This window comes from Gracilinanus agilis, chromosome 4 (assembly GCF_016433145.1).
Source record: "Gracilinanus agilis isolate LMUSP501 chromosome 4, AgileGrace, whole genome shotgun sequence".
NCBI lineage: Eukaryota > Metazoa > Chordata > Mammalia > Didelphimorphia > Didelphidae > Gracilinanus > Gracilinanus agilis.
In genome coordinates this window covers 12,929,278-12,954,985 of record NC_058133.1, presented here as the reverse complement: position 1 = coordinate 12,954,985, position 25,708 = coordinate 12,929,278, and the positions used below count along the sequence as shown (strand labels likewise).

The following is a 25,708-nucleotide window of genomic DNA, read 5'->3' as shown; positions in this document are numbered from 1 at the left end:
AGTCTGCATCTAGAAGGACACGTTTCTAGAATCTTAGTTAGAGAACGAGAGGCGGTGCATGGAGCTCTGGGTGGATCTTGGGCATCGTCCTGGCCAGCTCTCTTTTTACAGAGGAGGAAACCGTCCCCCCAAAGGGCAGCGGTCATGTAGCCTTCATAGAAATCAGGCCTGCCGAATCCCAGGCCAGGGTTCCAGCTAGACTGGCTTACCTTTCCTCTGTTTAGAATCCGTTTTAAAAATCTATAGTCAAATTTTAAAATTCAGAAATCACTTCATTCACTTTTTTTTTTTTTTAATTTTTTTTGAACCCTCACCTTCCTGGCTTGGAGTCAATACTGTGTATTGGCTCCAAGGCAGAAGAGTGGTCAGGGTGGGCCATGGGGGTCAAGTGACTTGCCCAGGGTCATCCAGCTGGGAAGTGTCTGAGGTCAGATTTGAACCCAGGACCTCCCGTCTCTAGGCCTGACTCTCACTCCACTGAGCTACCCAGCTGCCCCCTACTTCATTCACTTTAAAGCAGGAGGAGGAGAAAAAAGTCTTCCCAGATACCAAAGCTGGGTTGTGTCAGTTCAGCCGCAGCTCTTTTCGCTCCAGTGCGGCGGCCCCCATGCCCTGGATCTAGAATCATCTTACCTCGCCACATGTCGGGTCGCTGAGAATCTTAAATTAACCCGCTCTGATGGTTCCTCTCTGTGCCCAACTCTCTCCTGCCTTTGGGAGCAGCCGCTCCTGGGGATCAGCCTTCCCTCTCTGGGGAGGCCTTTTCTAGCATCCCATCTCCTTGTCCATCTGAGCTCACCCCGCCTCTCCCTTGGAACCCCAGCCTGGCTGAGAACAAGCTTAACCATGACCTGCTTTCACATGCCACCGGGTAGCCTTGAGATAGGAATGGGAACTGGAGCTGGGATTTCCTCAGTCCTGGGAATTCCCGGGGTGGAAAAACTCCTCCCGTGGATGCCCTTTGGGGCACCTTCCTTGAAATGTAAGAGTCTCCAAGAGTCGCCCAGAGCATTTTAAGAGATTAAAGTGTCGGGGTTCACACAGCAAGACAGGACTTGAACCCACCACTCCTGGCTCTGAGACCAGCTCTTTCTGCTTCTCCACATAGCCAAAATGGGAAAATAGTTTAACCTAATGATGATAAGAAAACATACTCCAATGCCTGTGCATCTGCCCATTTACCATGGACCAAGACTATTTTACTTGTCTTTTTCTGGATCCGCCATTTGGTCTTCACTGAATGGACTGTAGTTGATGGTCAGTGAGTTTTTTGTCCTGGACTTATCCATGAGCTGGCCCAGAACACTGCTTTCCTTCATAGGCATGCACATGCGCTCACATACATGAACATGCTCTCACACACATGTACACATGGAAACGTTCTCCATGAAAGGTTAGCGCACCAGCCTCAGCCTCCCACCAGATTTCCTGACCATGTGCGGCACAGCGGGATTGTAGAGGATGCACCGGAACACGGAAGCACCTTTCCCTACTTCCTGTTCTCCCAGGTTGGTCTGTGGCCTCACAGTTTGCTTCAGACTCCCTCGTGTTAGGAAATCAGACACTCTGAGCCTCTGCACTTGTGAATAAGGCTCGGGAGAGAGGCGAGCCGGGCTCGGCCATCGCTCTCTTCCGCCGCGCTCCCGGCTGTCCGAGCAGGGTGACAGGTGGTGACAGAAGCGAGGCTGGAGGAGCCAGTTATACTTCAGGAAAGAAAGCACTCAGACACTTCCCCTTTCCACAGAAAAATGGTCCCCTCGGCTTCCAGCCTCATGTCAATAATGTACCCCTCAGAATCCCCATATTTGTTTAAAGTAGGACTATCCGTGGCTGTAAAATGGCAGTGACACGTCTGTGTAAAGATTAAAGCCGGTTGTAAGCAGAAAGCCTCCGCTGGCTTTTTAATGCTAACGTTTACTAGTGTTTCCATGTCTGCAGAGGGTTTTATTGGAGTGGCTGTGAGGAAGCTGAGGCTGATAGAAGAGAAGGAAATGATCTGCCCTAGATCTCAGAGCTAGGACATATCTGAGGTGGGATTTGAACCCATGGCTTGCCAACTCTTGCCAATACACCGGACTATCTCCCTCTCCAGGACTCAGCACAAAGCTCCAGGATGACCCTGGAGTTGTAGACTCAGAATGACAACACAAAGCCCAGTGCCAGGCTCTGACGCTTTCAAGATTGGATGTTTTGAAGTATTTCAAAAACCAAAAATGAGAAGCAGATGGATTTGTTTCATTTGTTAATTTTATGATACTTTCCCGCAATGGTGCCAGTGTTCTGCTCAGACGTGCTGAGCTGCTGGTATGAGAGGAGGAGGATTAGGAAATGAAGACCCTCAAGTAAAAAAGTTAAATAAACTGCTTTCCAAATAATCCCTGAGAAAAGCTATGTAGGAGATGGCTTAGAGCAGTGGTTCCCAAACTTTTTTGGTCTACCGCCCCCTTTCCAGAAGAAATATTACTTGGCGCCCTGGAAATTATGAAACTATTTATTGAACTCAGAATAGAATGTAATACAAAAAAAGTGTGGCCATCACCGCTCCCCTGGATCGCTGCAGCACCCGCCAGGGGGTGGTGGGGCCCACTTTGGGAATCACTGGCTTAGAGAATGTCCATCTCTAGTAATCAATCAAAAGATATTTATGAAGTGCCTCCTATGTGCCAGGCACTGTCCTAGGTGCTGGGAACAGAAAGCCTGAAGTGCAACAGGGCCTGCCCTCAAGAAGCTTACATTCTAGTTTGCTGGATCAGGAGAGGCTACAGCGTGATTCTACTTCTTTTTCTAACCAATAATTTCTCAGCTTGAGCTGTGAGATGCTTTAGAGCCCTTGCTTTTGAGAGGCATCTCTTCAAAGATGCCCCAGTGCCAGAAGGCACCAGTTTTGGCCACTCAGGTGGGCAGGTGTGGTCATCAGACATCTATAGGACCAGACCTCTTGGGTGAGAAGTTCCCTGCTTGGGGGCAGCGAGATGGCTCAGTGCATTCCCATTCCTAGAGATGGGATGATCTGGGTTCAAATCTGGCCTCAGACACTTCCTAGCTATGTGACCCTGGGCAAGTCACTTAACTCTCATTACCCAGACCTTACCACTTTCCTACCTTGGAACCAATACATAGTATTGATTCCAAGACGGAAGATAAAGAGTTAAAAAAAAAAGTTCCCTGCCTTGCATTGGAATCAGCATAATTCCTGGTGAAATAGGGACATATTTTTGTGGCTAGAAAATAGACATTACCTCCCAGAGTTTTAGCATTGGGAGGGTCAAATGCAATGACAAATGTACAACATTTTGTACACCTAAAAGAGCTACATAATGGTAATGATTCCTACTATTATGACTACTACTGTTTAAAAAGACAGTGAATCAGGTTAAAAAAATAGCCATGGAGAAAGAATGCTCTCCACAGCTAGAGAAAGAACTGTGGGAGTAGACATGCAGAAGAAAACATCTGATTTATCGCTTGTTTATATGGGTATGTGATTTGGGGTTTGGATTTTAAAGGGTTACTCTTTTACAAAACTAGGAAATGGGTTCAAGTGATTATATATATGTCAGTGGAATTGCTTGTCAACTCCAGGAGGGGAGAGGGATGAGGGGAGGGAGAAAACATGAATCATGGAATCATGGAAAAAAAATAAAAAATAAAAGATAAAAAAGTAGCCCTGGGGCATAATAACCCAAATGCTTTAAAGGCATCTAGAATCAGAATTCAGAACTCCTGGAAAGACCAAGCTATGTCAATCAGTGCAGCACATTTAAAAAAAATTCACAAGGCATAAAACATAGAGAAAGGACAAAATTTTTTATTCCAAAGTAAAATGATAATAATTTTAAAAGCGATCCAGGGGGCAGCTGGGTAGCTCAGTGCATTGAGAACCAGGCCTAGAGACAGGAGGTCCTAGGTTCAAATCTGGCTTCAAACACTTCCCAGCTGTGTGACCCTGGGCAAGTCACTTGACCCCCATTGCCTACCCTTACCAATCTTCTGCCTTGGAGCCAATACATAGCAGTGACTCTAAGATGGAAGATAAGGGTTTAAAAAAAAAAAAAAGGATCCAAGTGCTTGGGCTTTCCTGGGTTGAATCAGTTTGAATGAATGATTTAGGAATTGGGTTTGCTACAGATAATTCCAAATCCATCCACTGATATTGATAACAAATTAGGGATCATTTAGTTGTTTGCAATGACTTTTTCAGTCATGATTTTGGCTTTTCATTGGCTGGTCTTTTGGAGGCTCTAATTCCTATTTGCATATCAGATTGGATTTCAGGACTCTTTCAAGTATATCGTCTGCTTTCTAGAATAAGTCACATAAGAGGAGGCTCATAAAAGCTTAATATCTTGAAAAAATAGCTGGATTACAGGCAGTTTTAGCTCCTCGCTAGTCTTTTGCTGCCACCCAGTGGGTAAAGAAAAATAGAATCATGACATGTTCCATAGTATTACAGAGAAGTTATTCTGAGGACTCTTAAGAGATCAGGACCGTGAAAGAAGGTGTTTGGAATTATCTTCTTTTAGCAGTGAGGGGGAAGTCACAGATGCTTCCCATTCTAGAGACAATGATTAGAAAATTGAGGTCATTTAAGGAAGAAATTCCTGGTAAAAAAATGGGTATTTATGAATTCAAAAAATTTCTATTATATTAATGATTCTAATTGAGAATTTTTCTTGACAAAGACACTAGAGTGGTTTGTTACTTCTTCTCCAAATGGGGGTTTTCAATTATCTAGACATTTGCTGGAGTCTCCTCTTCTCTTCTCGCCCTCTCCCTCTTCCCCCTTACCCTCCCCTCTCTTCTTCTTTCCTTTTCTCTTCTCTCTCTTTCTCTTTTTGTCTGTCTCTCTGTTTCATTCTTTTTGTCTCTTCCTGTCTGTCGTTTTCTGCCTTTCTCTTTCTCTGTCTATCATAACTTCTTAATTAACGTTAATGATCACTTGATCACCAATAAGGGAATATTCAGTTTTGGATTTGGTTCTTACTTATAAGGAGAAATTATTTGTTTGGGAGGAAATGATGCAAAATATGGAGAAAGTGGCAACTCTTTTGTAGGGCTTATGATAGAGAAGAGAAAGGCCAGGAACATGTGACATTGAGAAAGCAGATTTCATAGACTTCAGAGAAATAATAAGGAGAATCCAGGAACTAAAGTTCTTTTGCAGGAGATTAACCCATGAGGAGCTGAAAATCAACAGTCAAATTCTGAGGACATAGTTTGGTCTTTCTCTTGTGCTCTAAGTGGCCAAAGGAAATAAATGAGCAAACTGTGCCTACTCATTAGAAGTCCTAGGAAAAACTTGATTTCCCCCCTGTTATCACTGAGCAAAGAAATCTTGCTAAGATAGCCTGGGCTGCCACCACCAAAGGGAAGCAATCTGAGATATAGGATGATGTCAGGTCAGGGCCAAAGGGGACACCTACTTGTCATTTAAAGATTTTGATGGCAAGCTGCAAAATCGGGGTAATTTGACAAAGGAAAGTCAAAGATTATGAGAAAAGTACCCAGTTGTACCAGCTTGGGCTTTGTCTTAAGTTGATCCAAAGCTTTACCTTTAATGAATAGGATTTCTTTAAAATGTTTCAATTCACAGATACGTGTTTAAAACACTCTCTCTCTCTCTCTCTCTCTCTCTCTCTCTCTCTCTCTCTCTCTCTCTCTCTCTCTCTCTCTCTCTCTCTTCCTCTCTGTCTGTCTGTCTATCTGTCTCTCTTCCCTGGAGAGAACTCCCCAATCCAGCCCTACTGTCACCCTTGAGATTCAGTCACACATCACTAATTGCTTCTAGGATATTTCAAACTAGATGTCCCAGAGACATTTTAAATTCAGCACGTCTAACCTTATTATTTTTCTCCANTCTCTCTCTCTCTCTCTCTCTCTCTCTCTCTCTCTCTCTCTCTCTCTCTCTCTCTCTCTCTCTCTCTCTCTTCCTCTCTGTCTGTCTGTCTCTCTCTCTCTCTATTCCTCTCTTCCTGTCTGTCTGTCTCTGTCTCTCTGTCTGTCTCTCTCCATCCATCAATCCTGCTTAAAGCTTAGAACTTCCTTCTGGGGCCCCGTGTGGCTCTGAACAAGACCTCACCACCTGGTGGCAGTAAAACCAAGTCCCTGCTTCAGTTGTAGAACCAGGATCGTTGCCAACCTCCCCGCATTCAGGCGGGCTGGTCATGGACAAAATGGCAGCAAGTGCCTAGATTCTTTGTTAGCACCAGCTCGCGTCATCGTGGGCATTGGAAGAGGGTCCTCTCCCCTGGTCAGAGTCCTCATCTAATTTAAATTTGGCAAATATCAAGTGGTTGCCTGCAAAACACAGGGCAGCGGGATAGTTCCTTACAACAGCCATGAAAAGGAAACAGGAAATCCGGATTCAGACACCAATCGGGTGCCATCTGTCACTGTGGGCTCTGATGGCAAATTGTTCTGTGTTCATTATAATTGATGGACCTGAAGAGGGAAGCACGAAGCAGAAAGAGCCCCGGATTGGGGGTGGGCAGACCTGGGGTAAAACTTCACCTCCACTACTTACTGCATTGGCATAAACATGATTGTGGACAAGTCACTGAAGCTCTACGGGCCTCTGTTTCCTCAGCTGTAAAATGGGGCCATGAGGTTAATCCTGTGATTATAGAGAGAAGCATCCTGACAAACTGATAGAACACTGGCCTGAGAGTCGGGAAGACCAGAGTTCGAATCCAATCTCTGAAACATTTTGACTATATCACTATGGACAATGTCCCAAGCACAGAACAAGTGCCAATCTGCATTGGTAAAGGGTGTTTCCTCACTAGCATTTAGGCAAAAGAAAGTCAAAGATTATGAAAAAAGTACCCAATCGTACCAGCTTGGGCTTTGTTTTCCAAAGTTGCTCCAAAGCTTTATCTTTAATAAATAGGATTTCTACAGATAACATCATGTCTGGTTCAAAATAAATTTAAAAACAGGGGACAGCAAAGTGGGGCAAGGGGCAGGTAGGTGGCTCAACAGATTGAGAGCCAGGCCTAGAGTTCCTGGAAGTCCTGGGTTCAAATCTGGCCTCAGATACCTCCTAGCTGTAGGACCCTAGGCAAGTCAATTAGGCCCATACACCTAGCGCTTACCACTCTTCTGCCTTGGAATCAATACACCATATTCATTCTAAGGTGTAAGGTAAGGGTTTTAAAACAAACAAGGTTCGAACTATATGGATCTCAAGGTCCCCTTTCACTCTGAGGTTCTGGGATCCCGGCGAGAAGTCTCTCCTTTCTATTCGTTATTAATATTTTTCTTTATTAGATTTTTGGAGAAAGAAGCGGTCTTAACATTCCATTGCACAATATACTGTGCTCTTCCCTCCCAGGACTTCTGAAAATTTGGAAATAGGTCTCGTAAAAGGGAGTTCCAGGAGAATGAGAAAGAAGAAAAGCCCTTAAATAGGGAGAGAAAAACAACGTTGGAGTCACAAGGCCCACAACTGGACCTTTTCCCTTTTTGGTCTCTGCTCTAGAAGGAGCACGGGGCTATTTCTGGCTAGTCTAGTACAAGTTGAAGAATTGAGCTCATCTTCCCAGAATGTGATGCCTAGAATGAAGGAAAGAAGAACTTCTAGAACCTGTAAAGGGATCCAACGGTTACATAGGCCTTAAAGTTATCAAGAGAAGGGAAACATGTCATGCTGTGGGCTTTCATAAAGGACCTGGGGGGGGGGGGAGATTGGGGGAATCTAATCCAATCAATTGGAATTCTGCACATCCAGTGTTCATATGAAAAAGGGACTCTCTCTTGGCTATCGTGGCACTCTTGGAGAAATAGGAACTGCTGACGTGGTCAGTTTTGGCAAGATAGAAAAGATTTGGTATCTATTTTAATCAAATTGCTTAAAAAAAGAAAAATGGGAAATATAGAAGGGGAAAGGAATCAACTACTAGAGGTCAGACACTGTGCTAAGTGCTTTATAAGCATCTCATTTGATCCTCACAACAACCCTGCAAGAGGGGGGTGCTGTTATTCTCCCCATTTTACAATTAAGGAAACTGAGGCAAATGGCAGTGAAGTGACTTGTCCAAGGTCACACAGTTAGTGTGTCTGAGGTCCAATCTGAACTCAGTTCTTTCTGTCTCCAGGCCCAGCACTCTACCACCAAGCCACATAATATCCACTGTTCTTTTATTGTTACCTTAATAAACTGTTGTATATAGAGTTGTCCTCACCACACCAAAGCTGGGGCCAAGGAAGACCAGGGTCAGGACAGTATTCTTGAAAGGAACTTTGTTAGCATGACATTGCTCACTCCTGTGTAGGGCAGTTTTTTTAAGTGATTTTCTTTTTTAATGTATTAGAGTTTTTGTTTTTTGTATTGGCTTCATTTTCAGATTCTTTCCTTCCTTCTCCCCAGAGAATCATTCTATGTATAATAGAGAGAGAGAGGGTGAAGGGAGAGGACAGAGAAGAATGGGAGAGGGAGGAGAAAAGAGATAGAGGGTAGGAAAGGAGGAACGGTGAGAAAGAGAGGGAGGAATAAAGGCAAGGAGGAGAGAACAGAAGAGGAAGGAGGGAAGAGATGGAAGAAGGAAGAAAAAAAGGAGAGAGGAAAGATAGAGAGAGAATGGGTTTGAGGAGGGGGAAAGAGAAGAAAGGAGGAGGAAGAAGATAAGAGGGAGAGGGAGAAAGAGAGAGATGAAGGAAGGGGAAGATAGGAAAGAGAAGAGAGGGAAAAGAGGAGAAAAGGAGAGTTGAAGAAGTGTAAAGAAAGAAAAGAGAGGAAAGGAAGGGAGAGGGGGAGAGATGGTAAAAGGAGGAGAAAGGAGAAAGAAGGGGAAAACAGGGAGAAAGGGAGAAATGAGAGGGAAAAAGGAGAAAAGAGAAGGGAAGGGAAAGGGAGAAAGGAGAGAAAGGCAGAGGGAGGAGAGAAGGAAAGGGAGAGGAAAGAGGAAGCTAGAAAAGGAGAGGTGGAGAGAAATGGAAGCAATAAGAAAGAGTGATTGTCCTTTCCACCATCTACTGTGGGTTCCCAGATTGTGACTTTTACCTAGAGATTTTCTGTTTTGTTAATAGGGGAGGATGTGAATTTCTTGGAGGAAAATATCAGGTACTTTTTACGCCATTTCCCTCCCTGCATCTCAGATGAGAACATTAGTGGGAGCTGGCAAGGCTGGAGGGCAGGGGTCCAGTTTACATGTTTTTGATAAATTACAAGATCTGACTTGAGATTTTCTTGGTTACTGTTTTTAATGATTCCTTCCTTCCAGGTGTCATCCCCTTTACGAAATGAAAAGCGAGGCTCCACATACCTCATTTCTGCCCCTGAAGGGAGCTCGGGGGAATTGGTTGACCAACATTCTCAGGGCACAGGAGGGTATTATGCAGAATCCTGCTTAAAGAAGAAACGCGTCTACTGAGGTTCCCTCCGTTGGTCGGTCTTCCCTTCTGCTCCACGTAGCTCATTTCCAGGACCTCTGCTGTTCATCGCTGCCTTAAAGTCGGCCAGACTAGCCATCTCCCTGTAAAACGGATCACCGTTCCCAGGAGGAACAGTGAGTGCTTCACAGACGGCAGATTTGCCAAATGAAAAATAAGAAGCAATAATTTTCAAAAAGAAGACATCCACTGAGACCCATTTCCCGCTAGTATTAGATGCGTCCTAAATAACGTGTTACATTTATCATAGGTTGCTGAGCTTAACAACGTTCCTTGCTTTCTGACTGCGAAAACCGATTTTCCCGTTATCGTTTTGATCTGATATCTAATTGTCTAAAGCAATAAAGAGGAAACTCTTGTTTCCTGAGCCTTAGAAGGGTGGATCTAATGACAGGTCGATTTTTTTTTCCTTTTCTTTCCCCCTTGAAGCCAATGTGCTTTCCAACTTATTTTTGCTAGTTAGTTACCTTTGTAGGTGTGAGATATCACAACGTAGCAGGAAAAGCTCTGGATCTGGAGTCCAAAGACCTGAGTTCAAGTCTCAGCTACTTAACTGTTACTTACCATTTGGTTGACCTTTGGCACACATAACTCTCTCCAAGCCCTAGTTTCCTCATCTATAAAAAGAACTCCCTGACCTTTAAGGTCTCTGAGCTCCAAGTGTATGATCCTCTGAGTTTTGCCCAGAGTCATAAGAATGCATGCTCCACGCAGCAGCCACGACCTTGTCGCAAGAAAGCCTTCTGTGCAAAATGAAATGTCTGGCATCCAATCATCTCTGCAGTCCAAAGTCCATGTGGAGACGTACAGAAAATTGGATTGTTGGGTAGAAGATGGCGGCTAACCATAGCTTTATTTCCTTGGTAGCTATTTTCCTTTGACAGTATGGGGATTATTTTGCATTTTCCACATCACTTTATTTTTTACTTACATGTGTGAAAAACAACTAAATAGACTAGAATCACTTTCCTTTTTCTTCACTGTAATGGTGAAAAACTCGTTTTAGAATGTTGTAGCCACTTCTTTTGGCTTGGGTAATCGAGTCCTCATAAGAGGGAGCCAGTTCAATTCATCTCGGTTTTAAAAAGTCCTGGGTACCCTGGGGGGAGGCTCGCAGTGGCCTTTGGCCCTCAGAAGTGTCCACAAGTTTCACTGCCCCCCACCTCCTGCCCCTTAGAGAGCACTGCTGTTCAGCACAGACTGTGGTTGGCACAGGGTGCGAGGTTCTCCCCCAGCTTCCTAACAGAGAACAGAGGCCACGAGGCCATTCATTCCCTAGCCCCAGTGACATTTGGAGGGCCATCGCCTTCATTCTTCCAAAGCAGTTCCTTTCCTTCCTGTTGATGAACTAAGCTAGCATTTAGCAGACCTTCAGGCGCTATCTAAAAGCTAGTTCTTCTGAAGGAGTCTAATGTGCTACCAGTATTTATCACCTCTTTGGTCTTAAGGATCAAAGGAGATATTTGTAAAGCGCTTAGCACAGTGCTTGGCACATAGTAGGCGCTTAATAAATGCTTCTTTCCCCTCCCTCCCCCTCCAATATGTCTACACCTTGATTCACACTCTTCAGGACAAATCCTAAGCTGCCCGGTACCCGAGCTTACTCTAAGTATGGCGGGAAGCGCCTGCGACCCACCAGCTTTCCAAATGGGTTACTTTCAAATGCTGTAATTGAGCAAATAGACAGATGTCGGGGCTTGAAGGGTCCCAGTCTTTGGTGAGCAAGAATGAAAGGTGTCCTTGGCCATCGTTAAGACCGATGATGTTTGAGACGTGAAAACAATCTGCCCTGCTTTCTCGATGTCCTATATATGCTTGTGTATTCTGTAGAGAATTTTCATTTGCTTCGCTTCCTGCCTAGCCCTTCTGTTCTCAAAATCATATCATTTAATTCCAGCATGTAGCCAAGTGCCTTGCACACAGTAGGCACTTAATGCTTGTCGATTGATTGGACGTTTTGAAAATTAAACCCGGGGGTAGTTGCAGAGCACTTTCTAAGAACTCTTCCACTTGCTGCTGATTTTCCAAGTGACAGACTGGGACTAGATTCAGGATTTCATGGATAAAGGGAATTCCCTATGAAGAAACTTCCTCTATCGGAGCATATGGCTGCAGGTGCAGCGATTTGCCCGGCGTGCCCTGGCAAGGATGGTGGGCAGAGGGCCCCGAACACCAGGCACCCTGACGCGGAGGCTCGTCTGCCATCCGCCCCGTCCCGCCGCAGTCACCCAGCGATCATTCAGCAGCTTGCTCGCGACTGGTCTGCGCCCCCTGCTCTCCTTCCTCCTGGCCCTGCCACCCCCCACCCTGAATGTTTTCAGGGTCCAGTAGCCCCTCCTGAGACAGGCAAATGGGAAAGCAAGGAGGGCAAACCTCCCAATCAGGCCTGTACCCGGCAGCCACCCAGACCCGAGGAGTTTGTCTTTAGAGGGGGCTGAAACCCTGGTCTAAAACTCTTCAGAGTTGAGGTTCCTGGGAATTTTTTATCCAGGCTCTTCCTATTGCTTGTTCCCACTCTAATCAGGCCCATTATTGGGGGGAAGTGAGGGGAAACCATGAAAATTCTGTATGATAGTTATTTTTCTATGTAATCAAACTAAAAGGCTCTGTTAATCTAATTCTTCATATTAAAAAGACACGTGCATGTCAAGTCTTTATTATGTTTATTTGTATAAAGAGTAACAAAGTGCATATAGGTTGTACACAGGTTCCAACAGGTACAGGTGTGGGCAGCGGGGGAACGCTCCACTCCCTGCATAAGACACTCACAAAGGTGGACAAGGGTAGAAAATGAAGTCCTTTGCTCACGACGCCCATGGGAGCAGCCCGGCTGGCCGCCGCCTCGTCGCCAGCCCCGGATGGTTCCCAAAAGCCTCGCCAAGAGAAGAAGGTGAAAAGTAATGTCGCGCTAGGACTATGGACTTTGGAATGATCCTTCCCGCAGCCGTTGCTCAAAGCCAACGTTCGAGCTGGCGATTCCCAAGCGGTCCCAAAGCTGCCGCCTTTCAGCCGAAGGCGCGAGACTCCCCGCGGGGAGATCCCTCTCAGGGGCGATCTTCTGGGCATCTGTGGGCATGTTGCTCATGGCGGGGTGCGGCCAACATCCAGCAGCTCCCCTGAGGGAGAACTGGCTCCGGGCCTATTCCCACCGCATAAAGGCATTTAAGTATAGGAACACCTAAAGTAAATGCGGTTTAAACCATGTATCTAAACGTTTCCAGGCAGCATATAAAACCAGCTTGACCTCGCGTGTGTCAAAACCCCCCAGCAATAATGTCTTTTTGTAGCAAAGTTTAAAAATAAAAAAGGTACATGTGCATTTTTACTTTTAAAAAAGAATGAAGGGGCACCTAGGTAGGTCAGTGGACCGAGCGCCAGACCTAAAATCAGGAGGTTCTGGGTTCAAATCTGACCTCAGACACTTCCTAGCTATGTGCCCCTGGGCAAGTCATTTCATCTTAGTTGCCTGGCCCTTGCCCCTCTTCTGGCTTAGAACTGACACTAAGACAGAAGGGAAGGATTAAAAAAAAAAAGAATGAAAAGGAAAAAAAAGCCTATGAAGTGGTATCGGGGCTCTTCTAGACCCGCTGGCTAGGACATGTGGCTAACAAAGTCAAGGCCATCCATCCAGTTCCCAAGTCAGATTCATATAGAAAAAGGCTCTGTGCAGTGGACACAGGCTGCATCCTTTGGCCCGGCCAAGCTTTTTTATAGACGGTCATCACTGGACATCAGGGATCCGAGAAGATGACGGAGGGGAAGCTCAAAGCCAAGTCAGTAGAATTCCCTTCGAATACAAAGAACAGTCCGTGATGTTGGTATTTGGCAGGGTTTGGTCCATTGTCTAGATACTCCACGTCTGTATGTACAATGCAAAGTAACTCGCTAAGCCTTTGCCTTGATTTGACAAATCAGGAAAATGGACTCATTGAAAGCAAATCATTTGAGAGAGGATTTTGGCGGGTCTCTTGCTTCCCGAAATAACTATTCTCATGACGTGTTGGGTCACTAAGATCATCAGCAACCAGCAGCCCAGTGAAATGAGAGTCCCCAACTTCAGTGGCTGGTGGTGGATGCCTTCCAGTAAGAGGAGTGTTAAAAATGTAGCTTTCTTCTATTTCTAACCATTCCGTCCTCATCACTTCTTAAGAACTATCCTTAGCACATTAAGCACCTCTGTACACAGCAGGCACTCGATAAATCTTTTATGAACAAATGACCAAGTTTGGGGAGAATAGAAACACTTCAGATTTTTTTTCCCAAGAGCCTTGTCGAGCCCCCCCCACCCCCCCACTTGAGCTTAAGTACTTAGGACTTCTAGAGAAGGCCAACTGCCAACTGCTAGGTGATAAAACAAAAGAATGCTTTTTTGGATGCCCAAACCCCAACATTTAGCAGAGTGCCTGGCACACAGTAGGCACTTAAACCAATGTCTGCTGGATGGGATTCTATTTGATAAGTGCTTCAAATCCATTGATGAGCTCCTGAAATGTTGTTCGATTGGTTGGTTGGTACTCCCAGCATTTCTTCATTAGTTGGTAAACCTGTAAAAGAGCAATTGCAAAAATTGATCGGGTTGGTTTTGCTTTTTAAAAAGGATTTTAAAAAAAAGAACGAACGTCATGAGTTAAAAAATAGATCCCTTAAACCAAGACTGGCGAGCTTCCAGCAGAAAGTTGCATCTGAGCTGGCTGGGACTGGCCAAGCTCAATCAAACACACGCCCTCAAAATGGTACCCGTCACTTCCGAAATCCACGTTGGGGAGGAAATCGAAGCGAGCGATAGAGCAAATTCCAGGCTGGAAACGACTCTGTTCGTGCTTCATTTCCGTCCTTCCCCCAATTCCCACTGCTTGATTAGAACCCAAATCACCATTTCCGCCATTTTGGCCTCATAGTTTGAATTTCATCATAAAATTGAAGGCTACAGAAATCACCCAACACGTATTTAAAGACAGAGAGAAGTCTGGGATGGGGTAGAATTCTGGCCGAAGGTGCGCAGTGACTTTCCGCCCCCGTGTCATGGCGTCTGAAAAGCATCTCGAGGAAAGCTTTATCCAAAGGAGCGCCCTTCCTCCCCTCCCCTCCCAGGATCCCCAACGCTGAACAGCTCGCCGTGCCACAAGGCGATGCCCCCCGCGTACCTCTTCTGGGCAGTTCTGTGGGCACGGCAAACGTTTTCCTTCCTTTAATGCACGCACGAGCCGTGTGACGGTCATCTGGCCTTGGGTTGGGCCGATCATCTTCAGGAACATCTGTGCAAAGCAAAGCATCAAAGCACTGGAGCCTGCTTGTGTGTTAACGATTTCCCCTCCGCTTCTTGCTCGTTTTAAGGAGAAACAAGAATCCGGGCTTCCGGCTTTCTTTGGCCGCTTCCCATGGCTGGGTATGGGGGGCCGTCACCAGTCTGGGGCCATCTTGTCTTCCCTTTTTCCCTCCCGCCTCTGCTGCTGCTGCTGCTCCTACTATTTACTGGCATTAGTACGACCAGGGAGCATTTCTGTAGCTCTTCAAGTAGGAAAAGTGCTCTATAAATGCTCTCTTTTGATCTTACAGCAGTCCTGGAAGGGAGTGCTATTATTCTTCTCATTTACAGATGAGGAAACTGAGGCACCCTCCTGTCTTCCCAGTCTTCTTATGCCTTATTTCCCAACACGTCCCTATTGATCCAGTCCCAGCTGCTGTCTTGGCCATTCCACAAACAAGACGATTCATGTCTTGGCTCTGGGCATTCTCTCGCCGTCCCTCTGCCTCCTCCACCCCAAACGCTGGCCTCCTCCCGGCTTCCTTTAGGCCCCGCCTAAAATCCTACCTCCTACAGCAAAGGATTTGGCGAGCTTTGGGGGAAAGGCAAGAATGACCATTACCGCCATGGGACTGGATTCGGAATCGCAGTAGGTGAGCAGCTCGTGCAGCGTGACCCCAAACGACCAGACGTCAGAGGCGATATAGAATTTGCTCTGAACTAAACATTCCGGGGCATACCTGGAAGGAGAGACGACACGGGTCATGGCGGCTTCTCGGACTGAGAAATTGGCGCGTGTCATTGACCATAAATAAAACTGACCAGGGGCAGCCGAGTAGCTCAGTGGATGGAGAGCCAGGCCTAGAGACGGGAGGTCCTGGGTTCTAATCTGGCCTCAGACACTTCCCAGCTGTGTGACCCTGGGCAAGTCACTTGACCCCCATGGCCCACCCTGACCACTCTTCCACCAAGGAGCCAATACACAGAAGTGAAGGGTTTAAAAAAAAAATTGACCAGAGTTAGTGGGACTTTTTAGCCTTAGAGAGTCAATAAAGGTGAATGGCAGAATTCTGGGACGTGAGCTGGGTCCCCACGGCCCACAGCGCCTCCCTTTGCTTTGGGGGGGGGGAGGTGGTCAGACTTTTGACTTCCTAAGTGTCCGGAGGACCCCGATGAGGCCAATCCCTTCTCCGAGGCAGATCTGCAGCGATTCTGGAACAGCGGACCTGGCTGCCTGGGGCACTGACTTTCACACAGACATTATGGGATGGAGGCAGCACTTGAACTCAGGCTTTTCTGCCCGAGGCCAGCTCTCTCCACGGTGCGACACGGCTTCATGAAATCTTAGCAAGTGGCTTAATGAGTTCCTCTGACCCATCTCAGGCTGAAGAGCCTTTCCAAATAGCCAGGCTAGTTCAAAGACAGCCGCTAGAAGTTGGACCAGGGGCAAGGCACTTCATTGCCAGGGGCCTCAGTTTCCCTGCCTGTAAAAAGAAGGGGGGAGGGCACGAGAGAGATCCTTTCCAGCTCTAGACCTCGGAGCCTAGGAAATGGATTGGGGGACCCTCATTGAAGCCTTTCCAGCTCAGTGGTCTTTGGCGGTTCCAAATCGCTTCCATTCTGCAGGGATGAGTGTTCTCCTCCATAAAATGGGGGCAAAGCTACCGCCTGCTTCAAAGGACTGGTGCCAGGCTCACGTGGTGTTCTACCTGCATCAGACACTCGGAAAATTCTGTTCAGTTGTGTCTGACTTCATAGCCCCACTTGGGGTTTTCTTGGCAAAGGTACTAGCGTGGGGGCCACTGCCTTCTCTGGCTCCTTTACAGATGAGGAAACTGAGGCAAACAAGGTGAAATGACTTGCCCAGGATCATCCAGCTAGTCAGTGTCTGAGGCCAGATTGGAACTCGGGAAGATGAGTCTTCCAGACTCCAGGCCTGGCACGCTGCGCCCCGCGGTGCCCCCCGGCTGCCTCGAGAAGCTCTTACAAGTGTGCCACCCCCGCCGTCACGATGACCCGGCTCCGGCTTTGCCCCTTACCAGAACACAGGACTGTCTCGGTCGTCCTTCACCGTGTAGTACTCCTTGTCGGTCTCGATGGCCTTCGTTAGGCCAAAGTCCCCGATTTTCACCCGGTGCTCGTTCTCCACCAGGACGTTCCTTGCTGCCAGATCTCGGTGCACATACTGACAAGACCCCAAGTAGTCCATCCCCTGAGGAAGGAGAGTCAGACTCCTGAGCCACCTTCCCCAAGCGACGCCTCCACAACCTCAAGGGTTTTGTTCTTCCTTTGTATTTTTTACCCAGCAGTGATCTCTCGAGGGGGAGCCTGGCCTGCTAGCCACAGGGCGGACGTGGGGTCAGGAGGGCCCGAGTTCAAGTCCTGCTCTGGCTACCCCCCAGCTGTGCGACCCCGGACATCACTTTACTTTTGAGGGCCCCCCCCCGGCCCCCAGCGACTCCCAGACTAGAGTTTAGAGAGGAGGAATTTCCCTCCTAGCCGATCCCTGCGCAGATGGAGCCGTGAGTCGTCAGGAGGACATGGGCTCGCCAAACACTCCATCTGTAGCTCCCCTGGGGCTTGGCTTGCTTCCCTAAGAAGGCTCAGGCCTCTGACCACTGGGCCCCAGCGCGTCCCTTCCCCGAGGTGGCCCTGCCTGAAACCCCAACTGCTGCCCCGGACTAAGCCACCGGACCTCAGCTGCCTCCTGGCCGGCCCGGCTCCTTCCCCCTTGGCCGAGTCTTCCCAGAAGCCTCATTTGGGGGAGGGGCCCGGATCCTCCAGGCAGGCGGGGTCGAACCCCCACTTAAACCAGGGCCACGAAGCCCTGCAGAAGGACCCCTGCACCCCGCAGACTGACTTGGAAAACCCCACCTGCTTCGAGCTCTTTTTAAGCACGTCTTTTGTGGTTCAGTCATTTTCATGGTGCCCAATTCTGTGACCCCAGTTAAGGTTTTCTTGGCAAAGACGTTGGAGTGGTTGGTTGGCCATTTCTTTCTCCGGCTTATTTTACAGATGAGGAAACTGAGGCCAAACAGGGTGAAGTGACCTGCCCAGGGCTACCCAGCTAGTGAGGGTTTGAGACCAGATTTCAACTCAGGTCTTCCTGACTCCAAGTCCAGCTCTACCCACTGTGCTCCCCAGCTGTCCTTTTATCAGTAGAACACCTTAAGATCAGGTGGGGCAGCGAAGAGCGCCAGCCTGTGGCATCCAGCACTTGCCAGGTGGGGAGCCCTTGGGCAAGTCACCTAACCTGCCTGCTGTACCTTCCTCAGCCACCCAAGGAGGCTAACAAGGGCCCCCACATCCCAGGGTTGTTGGGAGGGCCGAACGAGGCGGACGGGTCACCTGCTGGCCCGAAGCCTCCTTTTTCTCATGTAAAAATGAGGAAATAGGATTGGCTAAGCTACAGTCCTTGCTGCTTCCAAGTCCACGAGCCCAGCATCAAACAAGCATCCAGGAAAGGGGATCCCAGGCGGGCCGTCCTCAAACTCTGGCTCCCTCCCCGGCCAGCCTCCTTACCTTGCAGATCTGAACGGCGTACTTGAGCTGCTGCTTGAGGTTAATTTTGCTCTTATTCCGAGGAAGGTATTCCTTGAGGCTCCCAGAAGGCAGGAACTCCATGATGAGTTTGATCCCGTTTCCTCCTGTTCACAGAGGAGGTGCTTAATAAATGCTGTTCACTGACTGACTGACTGACCAATGCACGAAGAGATCCCAAACCAAGAGTAAGAAAACAGGCTGACACTGCTGGTTCCTGTCGGTCCAATCTGGCAGATCTCCCCCGAGCCGTGCCAGCTGGCTAAACCGGGGCTCTCCCCTTGCTGAGGGGAAGGAGCTGGAGGGGCTCGATACTGAGGGGAAGCCCGCTGCCTGGGGCAAGCATTGGGCACCGTTCCAAAGCGTGACGGGCTCTTTGCCGGCTGTGCTTTGGACAAGGCTGACCTCTGATGTAGGGAGAAAGGCCGGCTCACCCGGCCAGCGAGCCTGGGGGTGCCTTCTGTCCTGTGACGCCTCCAGCCTGGAGGTCCCCCCTGGGCCAAGTCCCACCCGCCCTGGCCCCCCGGAAGCCTTCATACCATCCTCTGTACAAATGCCCTTGTATTTCACAATGTTCTCATGGTAAAGTTTCTTCAGGATCTCGATTTCCTTCTTCAGGTCCGCTATCTGGTTGCCGCCACTCTCCGGTTTCAGGGACTTGACCGCAACCTGCTCTCCGGTATTGTCCCCCTCGGGGTCGTACCTGCAGAGTTCAACTTTCCCAAAGTGGCCCTGCGGGGAGACAGAGAGAGTGAGAGAGAGGCAGAGGGCAGAGGCCCAGAGAGGGGAGAAGGAGAAGGGGAGAGACAAGGAGGGGAGAAATGAGAAAGGAGGGAGAACAGGGGAGAAGGTGGGAGAGCGAAGGAAGAGGAAAGGGAGAAAGGGAGAGAGGGGGAAACAAGGGAAGGAGAAAGGGAGGAGGAAAGAGAAAAGGAGGGAGGAAGGGAGATAGGGAGGAGGAAGGAGAGGAGGGAAGAGGGGAGAAGGTGGGAGAGAGAGAAGGAAGAAGAAAAGGAGGGAGAGGGAAGAGGAGAGAAGGCGAGAGAGGGAGGAAGAAGGAGAGGAGGGAGAAAGAAAGAAAAGAAGAGAGGAAAAGGAAGGAGAGGAGGAGAGAGAGGAGAAGGAAGAAAGGGAGAAAGGGAGAGAGGGGGAACAAAGGAAGGAGAAAGGGAGGAGGAAAGAGAAAAGGAGGGAAGAAGGGAGATGGGGAGGAGGGAGAGGAAGGAAGAGGGGAGAAGGTGGGAGAAAGAGAAGGAAGAAGAAAAGGAGGGAGAGAGGAAGGAGGGAGAGGGAAGAGGAGAGAAGGCAAGAGAAGGAGGAAGAAGGAGAGGAGGGAGAAAGAAAGAAAAGAAGAGGGGAAAAGGAAGGAGAGGAGAGAGAGAAGGAGAAGGAAGAGGGGAGAAAGGGAGAGAGGGGGGAGGAAGAGGAGAGAAGGGGAAAAGGGGAGAGAAGGAAGAAGAGAAGGAGGGAGAGGGAAGAGGAGAGAAGGCAAGAGAGGGAGGAAGAAGGAGAGGAGGGAGAAAGAAAGAAAAGAAGAGGGGAGAAGGAAGGAGAGAAGGAGGGAGAAAGGGCAGGTTCAGATTCAAGCCTGTTTGCTTTTCTTCATACATAAGATCCATCTCCACACCTTTGCACAGGATGTCTCCTGTGACTGGTAGGCACTCCCTCTTCACTTCTACCTCTGTTCTAGAATCTCTGACTTCCTTCTGAGTTCAGTTTAAATACTCCATCACAGACTTGAGTTGGGAAGTCCTGAGTTAAAATCCAGCCTCAGATTTCCTAGCTGCGTGAACCTAGGCAAGTCACTTAACTTCTGGTTGCCTCCATTTTCTCATTGATAAAATGGGAATGATTTCTTTATCTACAGGCTATTTGGAGGACTGAATGAACAATAACTGTAAACTGCTTTGTGCCTGGCCCAAGGTGGGCACTCTATAAATGGGTAATTCCGCCCCCTCCCCAGTGCAAAATGATCAGGAAAGAAATGCTTTTCACTGCAAACGGATCCAACATTAGACTTTGGAAAATAAACCTGATTGTATCCCAAATTTAGAACTGAAAGAGATCTCGCAGGTCACTGACCATAAAGCGTCCAGCTCAGTGCCTGACACATGGGAAGTGCCTAAAAAATGCTTACACCACCCCCACCAAGAGTCCAACTCCCTCATTTTATAGATGAAGAAACAGGCATGACTTGCCCAGGGTTAAAGGGCTAGTAAGTATCTGAGGCAAGACACATATTCGAGTCTTCCCGACTCCTAGCCCAACATCCTTCCTACCAGCTGCCATCCCTCAGGTGAGATTAGGGCTCCTGAGTCACAGGACAAGCGTCACTGCCCAGTATGACCTTTTGGAGAAAGAGCCCTGGGCTAGGAGGCAGGAGCCTTGGGTTCTAGTCTAGACAGAGCTGGATCCCCGGAGGGAGTCACATAACCCACTCTCCCCCCCTTCCATGGTTAGTTCAAGTCCAAAATGGCACCAGAAATGGGAATGTGCTCAGAGAATGCAAATCGCTGTCCAGCAGAAGGTGACTGTTTACCTCTCCCAAGTCGCGGATCCTCTTTAAGAACCGCTTTTCAAAATGGGTCGGATCTACCTCGGTCATTGGCTGCTTCTCTGAAACGATATCTGGGTCTGGAAAAACACAAAAGGGAAGGCTGGCTCAATGTTCAGCTTTTTGTTTTTTCCTCTCGGGAGACGCTTTCCAAGGCCTCCAGCCTGCCCTCGGCCCAGACAGAGCAGTGAGCAGCTGGCAGAGCAAGGAGGGACTTACTCTGCTCTTCAAGCTTATTGATGTCCCTCATGATGGCTCGGAAGAAGGGTCTCTGGCTGGGGTTGTAGTTCATGCACTGGGTCATCAGGTTGGCCAGCTCCTTGCACGAGGGCGTGACGGGCATCACCCGACCTTCGTAAAAGCGCTCTTTCTGGAAGAGACACAAATGAGGGCTGTGGGTGAGGCACGGCGAGCAGCAAAGGCCCAAAGGAAGCACTTACCCAGCCATAAATGCTCCCCTGACCGAGGAGATGACCTGCCATTTCCCCATACAGATCTCCTGAGGTGTTAGTAACGCTGCTTCTCCCATTGGAATGGGAGCTTTTCGAGGGCAAACGCTGCTTGTCATCCTTCTTTGTATCCCTGGCACTTGGCGTAAAGCTTGTCGGTTTGACCAAATTGTGCTCTGTGCCAAATACTCTCCCTTGAACTCACAAGCAGCTTTGGGGTGGTGAAGCCTCTCAAGAAGGGACATCACCCACCCATATCGCCACCTCCTTTCCATTCATCATCCCCAACTCCTTTCCAATGGGAACTTGGAATTTAGCTCTGGGACCACTCAGCTTCTCATTGATGAGCTCCTGCCCAGATCCAGATCTCCATCTCACTTCCCAGCCAACCTCCCTCTCCGTCTCCCTCTCCGTCTCCCTCTCTCTCCCTCCCTCTCTGTCTCTCTCTTACACACACACACACACACACACACACACACACACACACACACACACACACACACACACATTTTCTGCCAGCTTTAGAATATAAACTACTTGAGGGCAGGGTCTTGCTGACCGACTGCTTGTATTTCACAATACCTGACACATGCTAAAGCTTCCTCTATCCATGTTACCTCTGCCAGCGTCTTATCTTTCAAGGGGATCTCTCCGTTGTAGCAGATCTCCCAGAGGGTTGTGCCAAAGCTCCATTTATCAGCAGCCACACTCAGGTTCTTGGAATCATCCACGCACTCTGGCGCAATCCACGGGATCCGTTCTACGCACTCTGTAAGAAAAGAAAAAATGGGATTCCCCTCCACACTGTAACAACACACACACACACACACACACACACACACACACACACACACACACACACACACACCAGTAAAATTCCCATTTTTGGAATGAACACTGAACTTGATTTAGGAGTTCAGAAAAACCCACATTCAAAGTCTGCCTGTGCCCCTCGCTCGCTGAGTGACCGTGGATGGTCACTCTGCCATCTGTAAACCCTCAGAAGCTCAAGGGAAAGGGTTTTCCTAATCTTAAAGGGTCATCTATGATTGCCCCCTATTCGACTACTCACTTACTCCTAGGACTGTTCTTGCTATTATTCATGTAGCCCAGCCACTAATTCAGCCTGAGGGAAACTTTTGGACAGATCTCGAAATCTGCCTGGTCTCAAGCCCACAAGAAAATCTCCTTTTTCTTTTGAACATAGGCTCAGTGTGATGGCATCACTGGCTTGGCCAACTGAGTGAAAGCACCATCCCCTGCATTAGCCATTGAATCCTGGGACCATAAATGTCATCTAGTCTCGAGATCTATTTATCATCTCTGATAATCTGATAAGGACAGTTTAGTTGATAAGGAAGTAAAGGACACTGAACATCTTTTAGCTCATGCTTCCAGCTCTGTCTCCAGGAGAATGGAGTTTATTATATATGTTTCAAGACTCATTTCACACAAAAGAACCCCCCCTAAAACTTTGCAGATGCGCAGAAGTTACAAATTATGTCATATCAAAATACAAAAGGTCTCATTGGCTTCAGAACAGAACAAGGCCAAGGCTGAATTTTGACTGGGTTCTTATCAGAAAGTCAAGTTGGGGAATATTTTTCTCAGGGTTGAATTGTCCCTGCTAAGGTTTTGGCCTTGGCTGTACCAGGCAGTTGTATTCCTGACCAAAGGAGGAGAGTGTTAACCTTTTAACTGCTGGCCCACTAGGAACCTAAAGCTCTTCAATAAGGCCACAATACTTTTCAACAAGAAATCACAAGGATCACAAAAGGGGTCAAAAGAAGAGTCTCAGATTTTTATCTATTCTCTTATTGGCTTCCCACATATTTCCCCCTTTTCTTTAAATTAAAATGATTTATTACATAGGAAAACTTTTTAATAATGAAAAGAGTCATCAATTAGTTATAATCATCAGCTATAGCTGGATCTGATAGGATTTACAGATTAAATTGTTTATTTCTGGCTCTCTACAATCTAGTCCAACCTCTTGTTTTGCAAGACCAGGAAATAGAGGCACTGAGAGACTCAGGCACTTGTCTAAGGTTCCCACCCCCCCGCCACCAGGTATCCAAGAACAGAGGCAGTATTCAAACCCAAGTCCATAGGCTGGAAATCTAGGACTTTACTGTCTTCCATTGCCCCCCCACTGACTCTTCCTAAAAACCTGAGAAAGAAGGTAATTTCTTGGGGTTTTTATCTACCCTTGTGATGTTGTTGCAGGGTTCCAAAGGAGACTGGTGCTTCCTTGGGGACTTATAATCTGAGAGTGCTGCCTGGGGGCATTAAGAGGTGGCACCACTTTTACAGAGTCACATAGCCAATATGAGACCAAATCGGGACCCCAAATATTTGGGATTCCAAGCTCTCCCTCTAGCCCCTACACTGTGCTGCTTCCTACCAAGTAGATAATGCCCTGTATTCTTATCTCTAGTCTACAGATGAGGAAATTGAGGCTTAGGGAGGCTAATGATCTGTCTAGGGCCACACTGTTCATTATATGATGGAGTTGCAATTTGAACCCAAGTCTCGCAATCTTTCCTAACTCCACCCAAGGCATCTTGGATTTCTGCTTGGAGACAAGGAGGAGAAGAAGGAAGTGATGAAGGAAGAGAACTACGGGGAGCCAGAAGGGCTGGAGACACGCAAGGAAATGTACCACTTCAGGAGGGAGTTTACCCTTTGGTTGGCAACCTCTGAACTGGTGTCAAAGGCAACCCAGTCTGCAAAGAGACCAGAATGCACCTGCTTTGGAGCCTGGAAACCCCGCTTTGATAGACACATCTGTGCTCGTGGGCCCAGCCACTAAGACACAAAGATGGCGTCCATCCACCGAGATGCTGGGAGCCCGGAAAGCCATTAGCCTGTACCTCTCTTGTACCCCCTCCCCGGCTCTGTGTCATGCTCTGATCATGACGTGTGGCGGTGGGGTGGGGGGCTTGTGGGTAATATTCCCCAGAAGGTTATCCGCTCTCGCCACATTTATCCTTGTAACTCCCCCGAGTCCAATGAGGGCTCTGAAGATGACACCCAGCATAGGAGTGCTTAGAACACAGTTAAGAACTTCCAAAGTGCTCCTTGAATGGATAGAATGGACTCGAGTTCAAGGGAACATATGGACGCAAAGTTTACAGACTGAGTTAATTGAACTGAATTCAAATTATTCAAATATATGTATGCAAACAATTCATACTGAATTAAGTGGATTGAATGTGAATTATTCAAATTAATATATAGGTATATGTAAATGGACATTGAATTGAATTCAAATAAATATATATAAATAATTTGAACTGAATTATTAGATTGAATTTGAATATTCAAATTTATATCTATGTATATATAAATAATTAAAATCAAATTAATTGAATTGAATTCAAATTATTCACATCTATGTATACAACAATTCAAACTGAATCAATCAGATGGAAATAAACCTACCATATGTACAAATAATTCAAATAGAATCGAATTAATTAAGTTGAATTCAAATGATTCAACTATATTATACATGCATGCAAATAAGTAAAATTCAGTGAATTGAACTGAAATAACTGAAGTCAGAGGTGGGACCTGCCACATTTCCTAGCCTCATTCTGGGCAGGTTTTCACCTCAGTTTTCCTCTTTCCTGCAGCATCAGGGCAGTTGATGGGGAATCTAAACAAGCCAAGTCAGCCGTTCTCACTGTCTCCCGCCCATAATCACCCTCTTGAGCCGCTGATGGCACCATTTCCTGAGGACCTTTGAAAGGACCCATTGGCTGGGTCTCTGGGCTCCACCTGTCACCTCGCTGGTCTACCATTTCCTCTTACAACACATTTTTTAAGGATTTAAGGAGAGCCGGCAGGCAGGGGAAGCCAACAGTGACTTTCAGAATGAACACGGCAAAGACATAAATCCAGGAGCTGCTGATATGGCTTTTCTTGAGTCATCCCTGGCCCCCCGAAAGGAGAAAAACCAATCTCCAGCCCCACCCTGACCAGAAAGCTAAGAGAGTGGCAGGAGGACGTACCCTGTCGAGACAGCACGGTGATGGGGATCCCGGGGTCACTGAGCTTGATGAAGGGGCTGCACTCGCCTTCCAGGCCCTCTCTGGCCAAGAGGACATTTTTGGCACATACGTTCCCATGGACTAAATCTTTGTCTTCCTGCAAAGAAGAGAGACTCCAATGGTGAGGAGACCAGCCAAGGCCAAACAACGAAGGCTGTTTTCAGTTTCCTGGGAGAGAAAATCTCCAGGAAATCTTGGAGACATTCTAGCTTCACTTTACAAACTCCATCTTTTTTTTTTCCCAGATGGCACCAAATTGCTAAGCATCAGGGATGATGTGGAAGATAATGAGCAGCCCTTGGGGTTAGGAAGATTTGAACTCAAGTCTTGCCTCTGATAAATGCTGGCTGTTTGATGGAGAGTAAGTCACACCATCTTAGACCAGCGTTGGCGAAGGTGTGGCGCGTGTGCATAGCCGGCACTCAGGGAGCTGCTCTGGTCCTCCTCTCCCCAGCCCTCGAGTGCATTTTTGCAT

General features: G+C 47.6%; 2 protein-coding genes across 2 annotated transcripts in view; one reads left to right on the top strand and one right to left on the bottom strand.

Annotated features, from left to right (window-relative positions):
- The window catches only part of RAVER2 (ribonucleoprotein, PTB binding 2), a 92,448-nt gene extending 82,251 nt beyond the window's left edge, over positions 1 to 10,197 (top strand). Inside the window, 1 exon segment of the mRNA XM_044674767.1 lies at positions 9,222 to 10,197. Within this exon segment, the coding sequence (XP_044530702.1) occupies positions 9,222 to 9,371 (150 nt within the window). The 3' untranslated portion in view covers positions 9,372 to 10,197.
- Positions 10,198 to 12,871: 2,674 nt separating this feature from the next.
- Positions 12,872 to 25,708, bottom strand: part of JAK1 (Janus kinase 1) — a 56,089-nt gene continuing 43,252 nt past the window's right edge. The window contains exons 15-24 of the mRNA XM_044674766.1: positions 25,195 to 25,330; positions 21,796 to 21,947; positions 20,949 to 21,099; positions 20,715 to 20,809; positions 18,715 to 18,907; positions 18,158 to 18,282; positions 16,675 to 16,847; positions 15,258 to 15,375; positions 14,535 to 14,645; positions 12,872 to 13,934 (exon numbers count right to left, since the gene is read on the bottom strand). Of these exons, the coding sequence (XP_044530701.1) occupies positions 13,839 to 13,934; positions 14,535 to 14,645; positions 15,258 to 15,375; positions 16,675 to 16,847; positions 18,158 to 18,282; positions 18,715 to 18,907; positions 20,715 to 20,809; positions 20,949 to 21,099; positions 21,796 to 21,947; positions 25,195 to 25,330 (1,350 nt within the window). The 3' untranslated portion in view covers positions 12,872 to 13,838. The remainder of the gene's footprint in view (positions 13,935 to 14,534; positions 14,646 to 15,257; positions 15,376 to 16,674; positions 16,848 to 18,157; positions 18,283 to 18,714; positions 18,908 to 20,714; positions 20,810 to 20,948; positions 21,100 to 21,795; positions 21,948 to 25,194; positions 25,331 to 25,708) is intronic.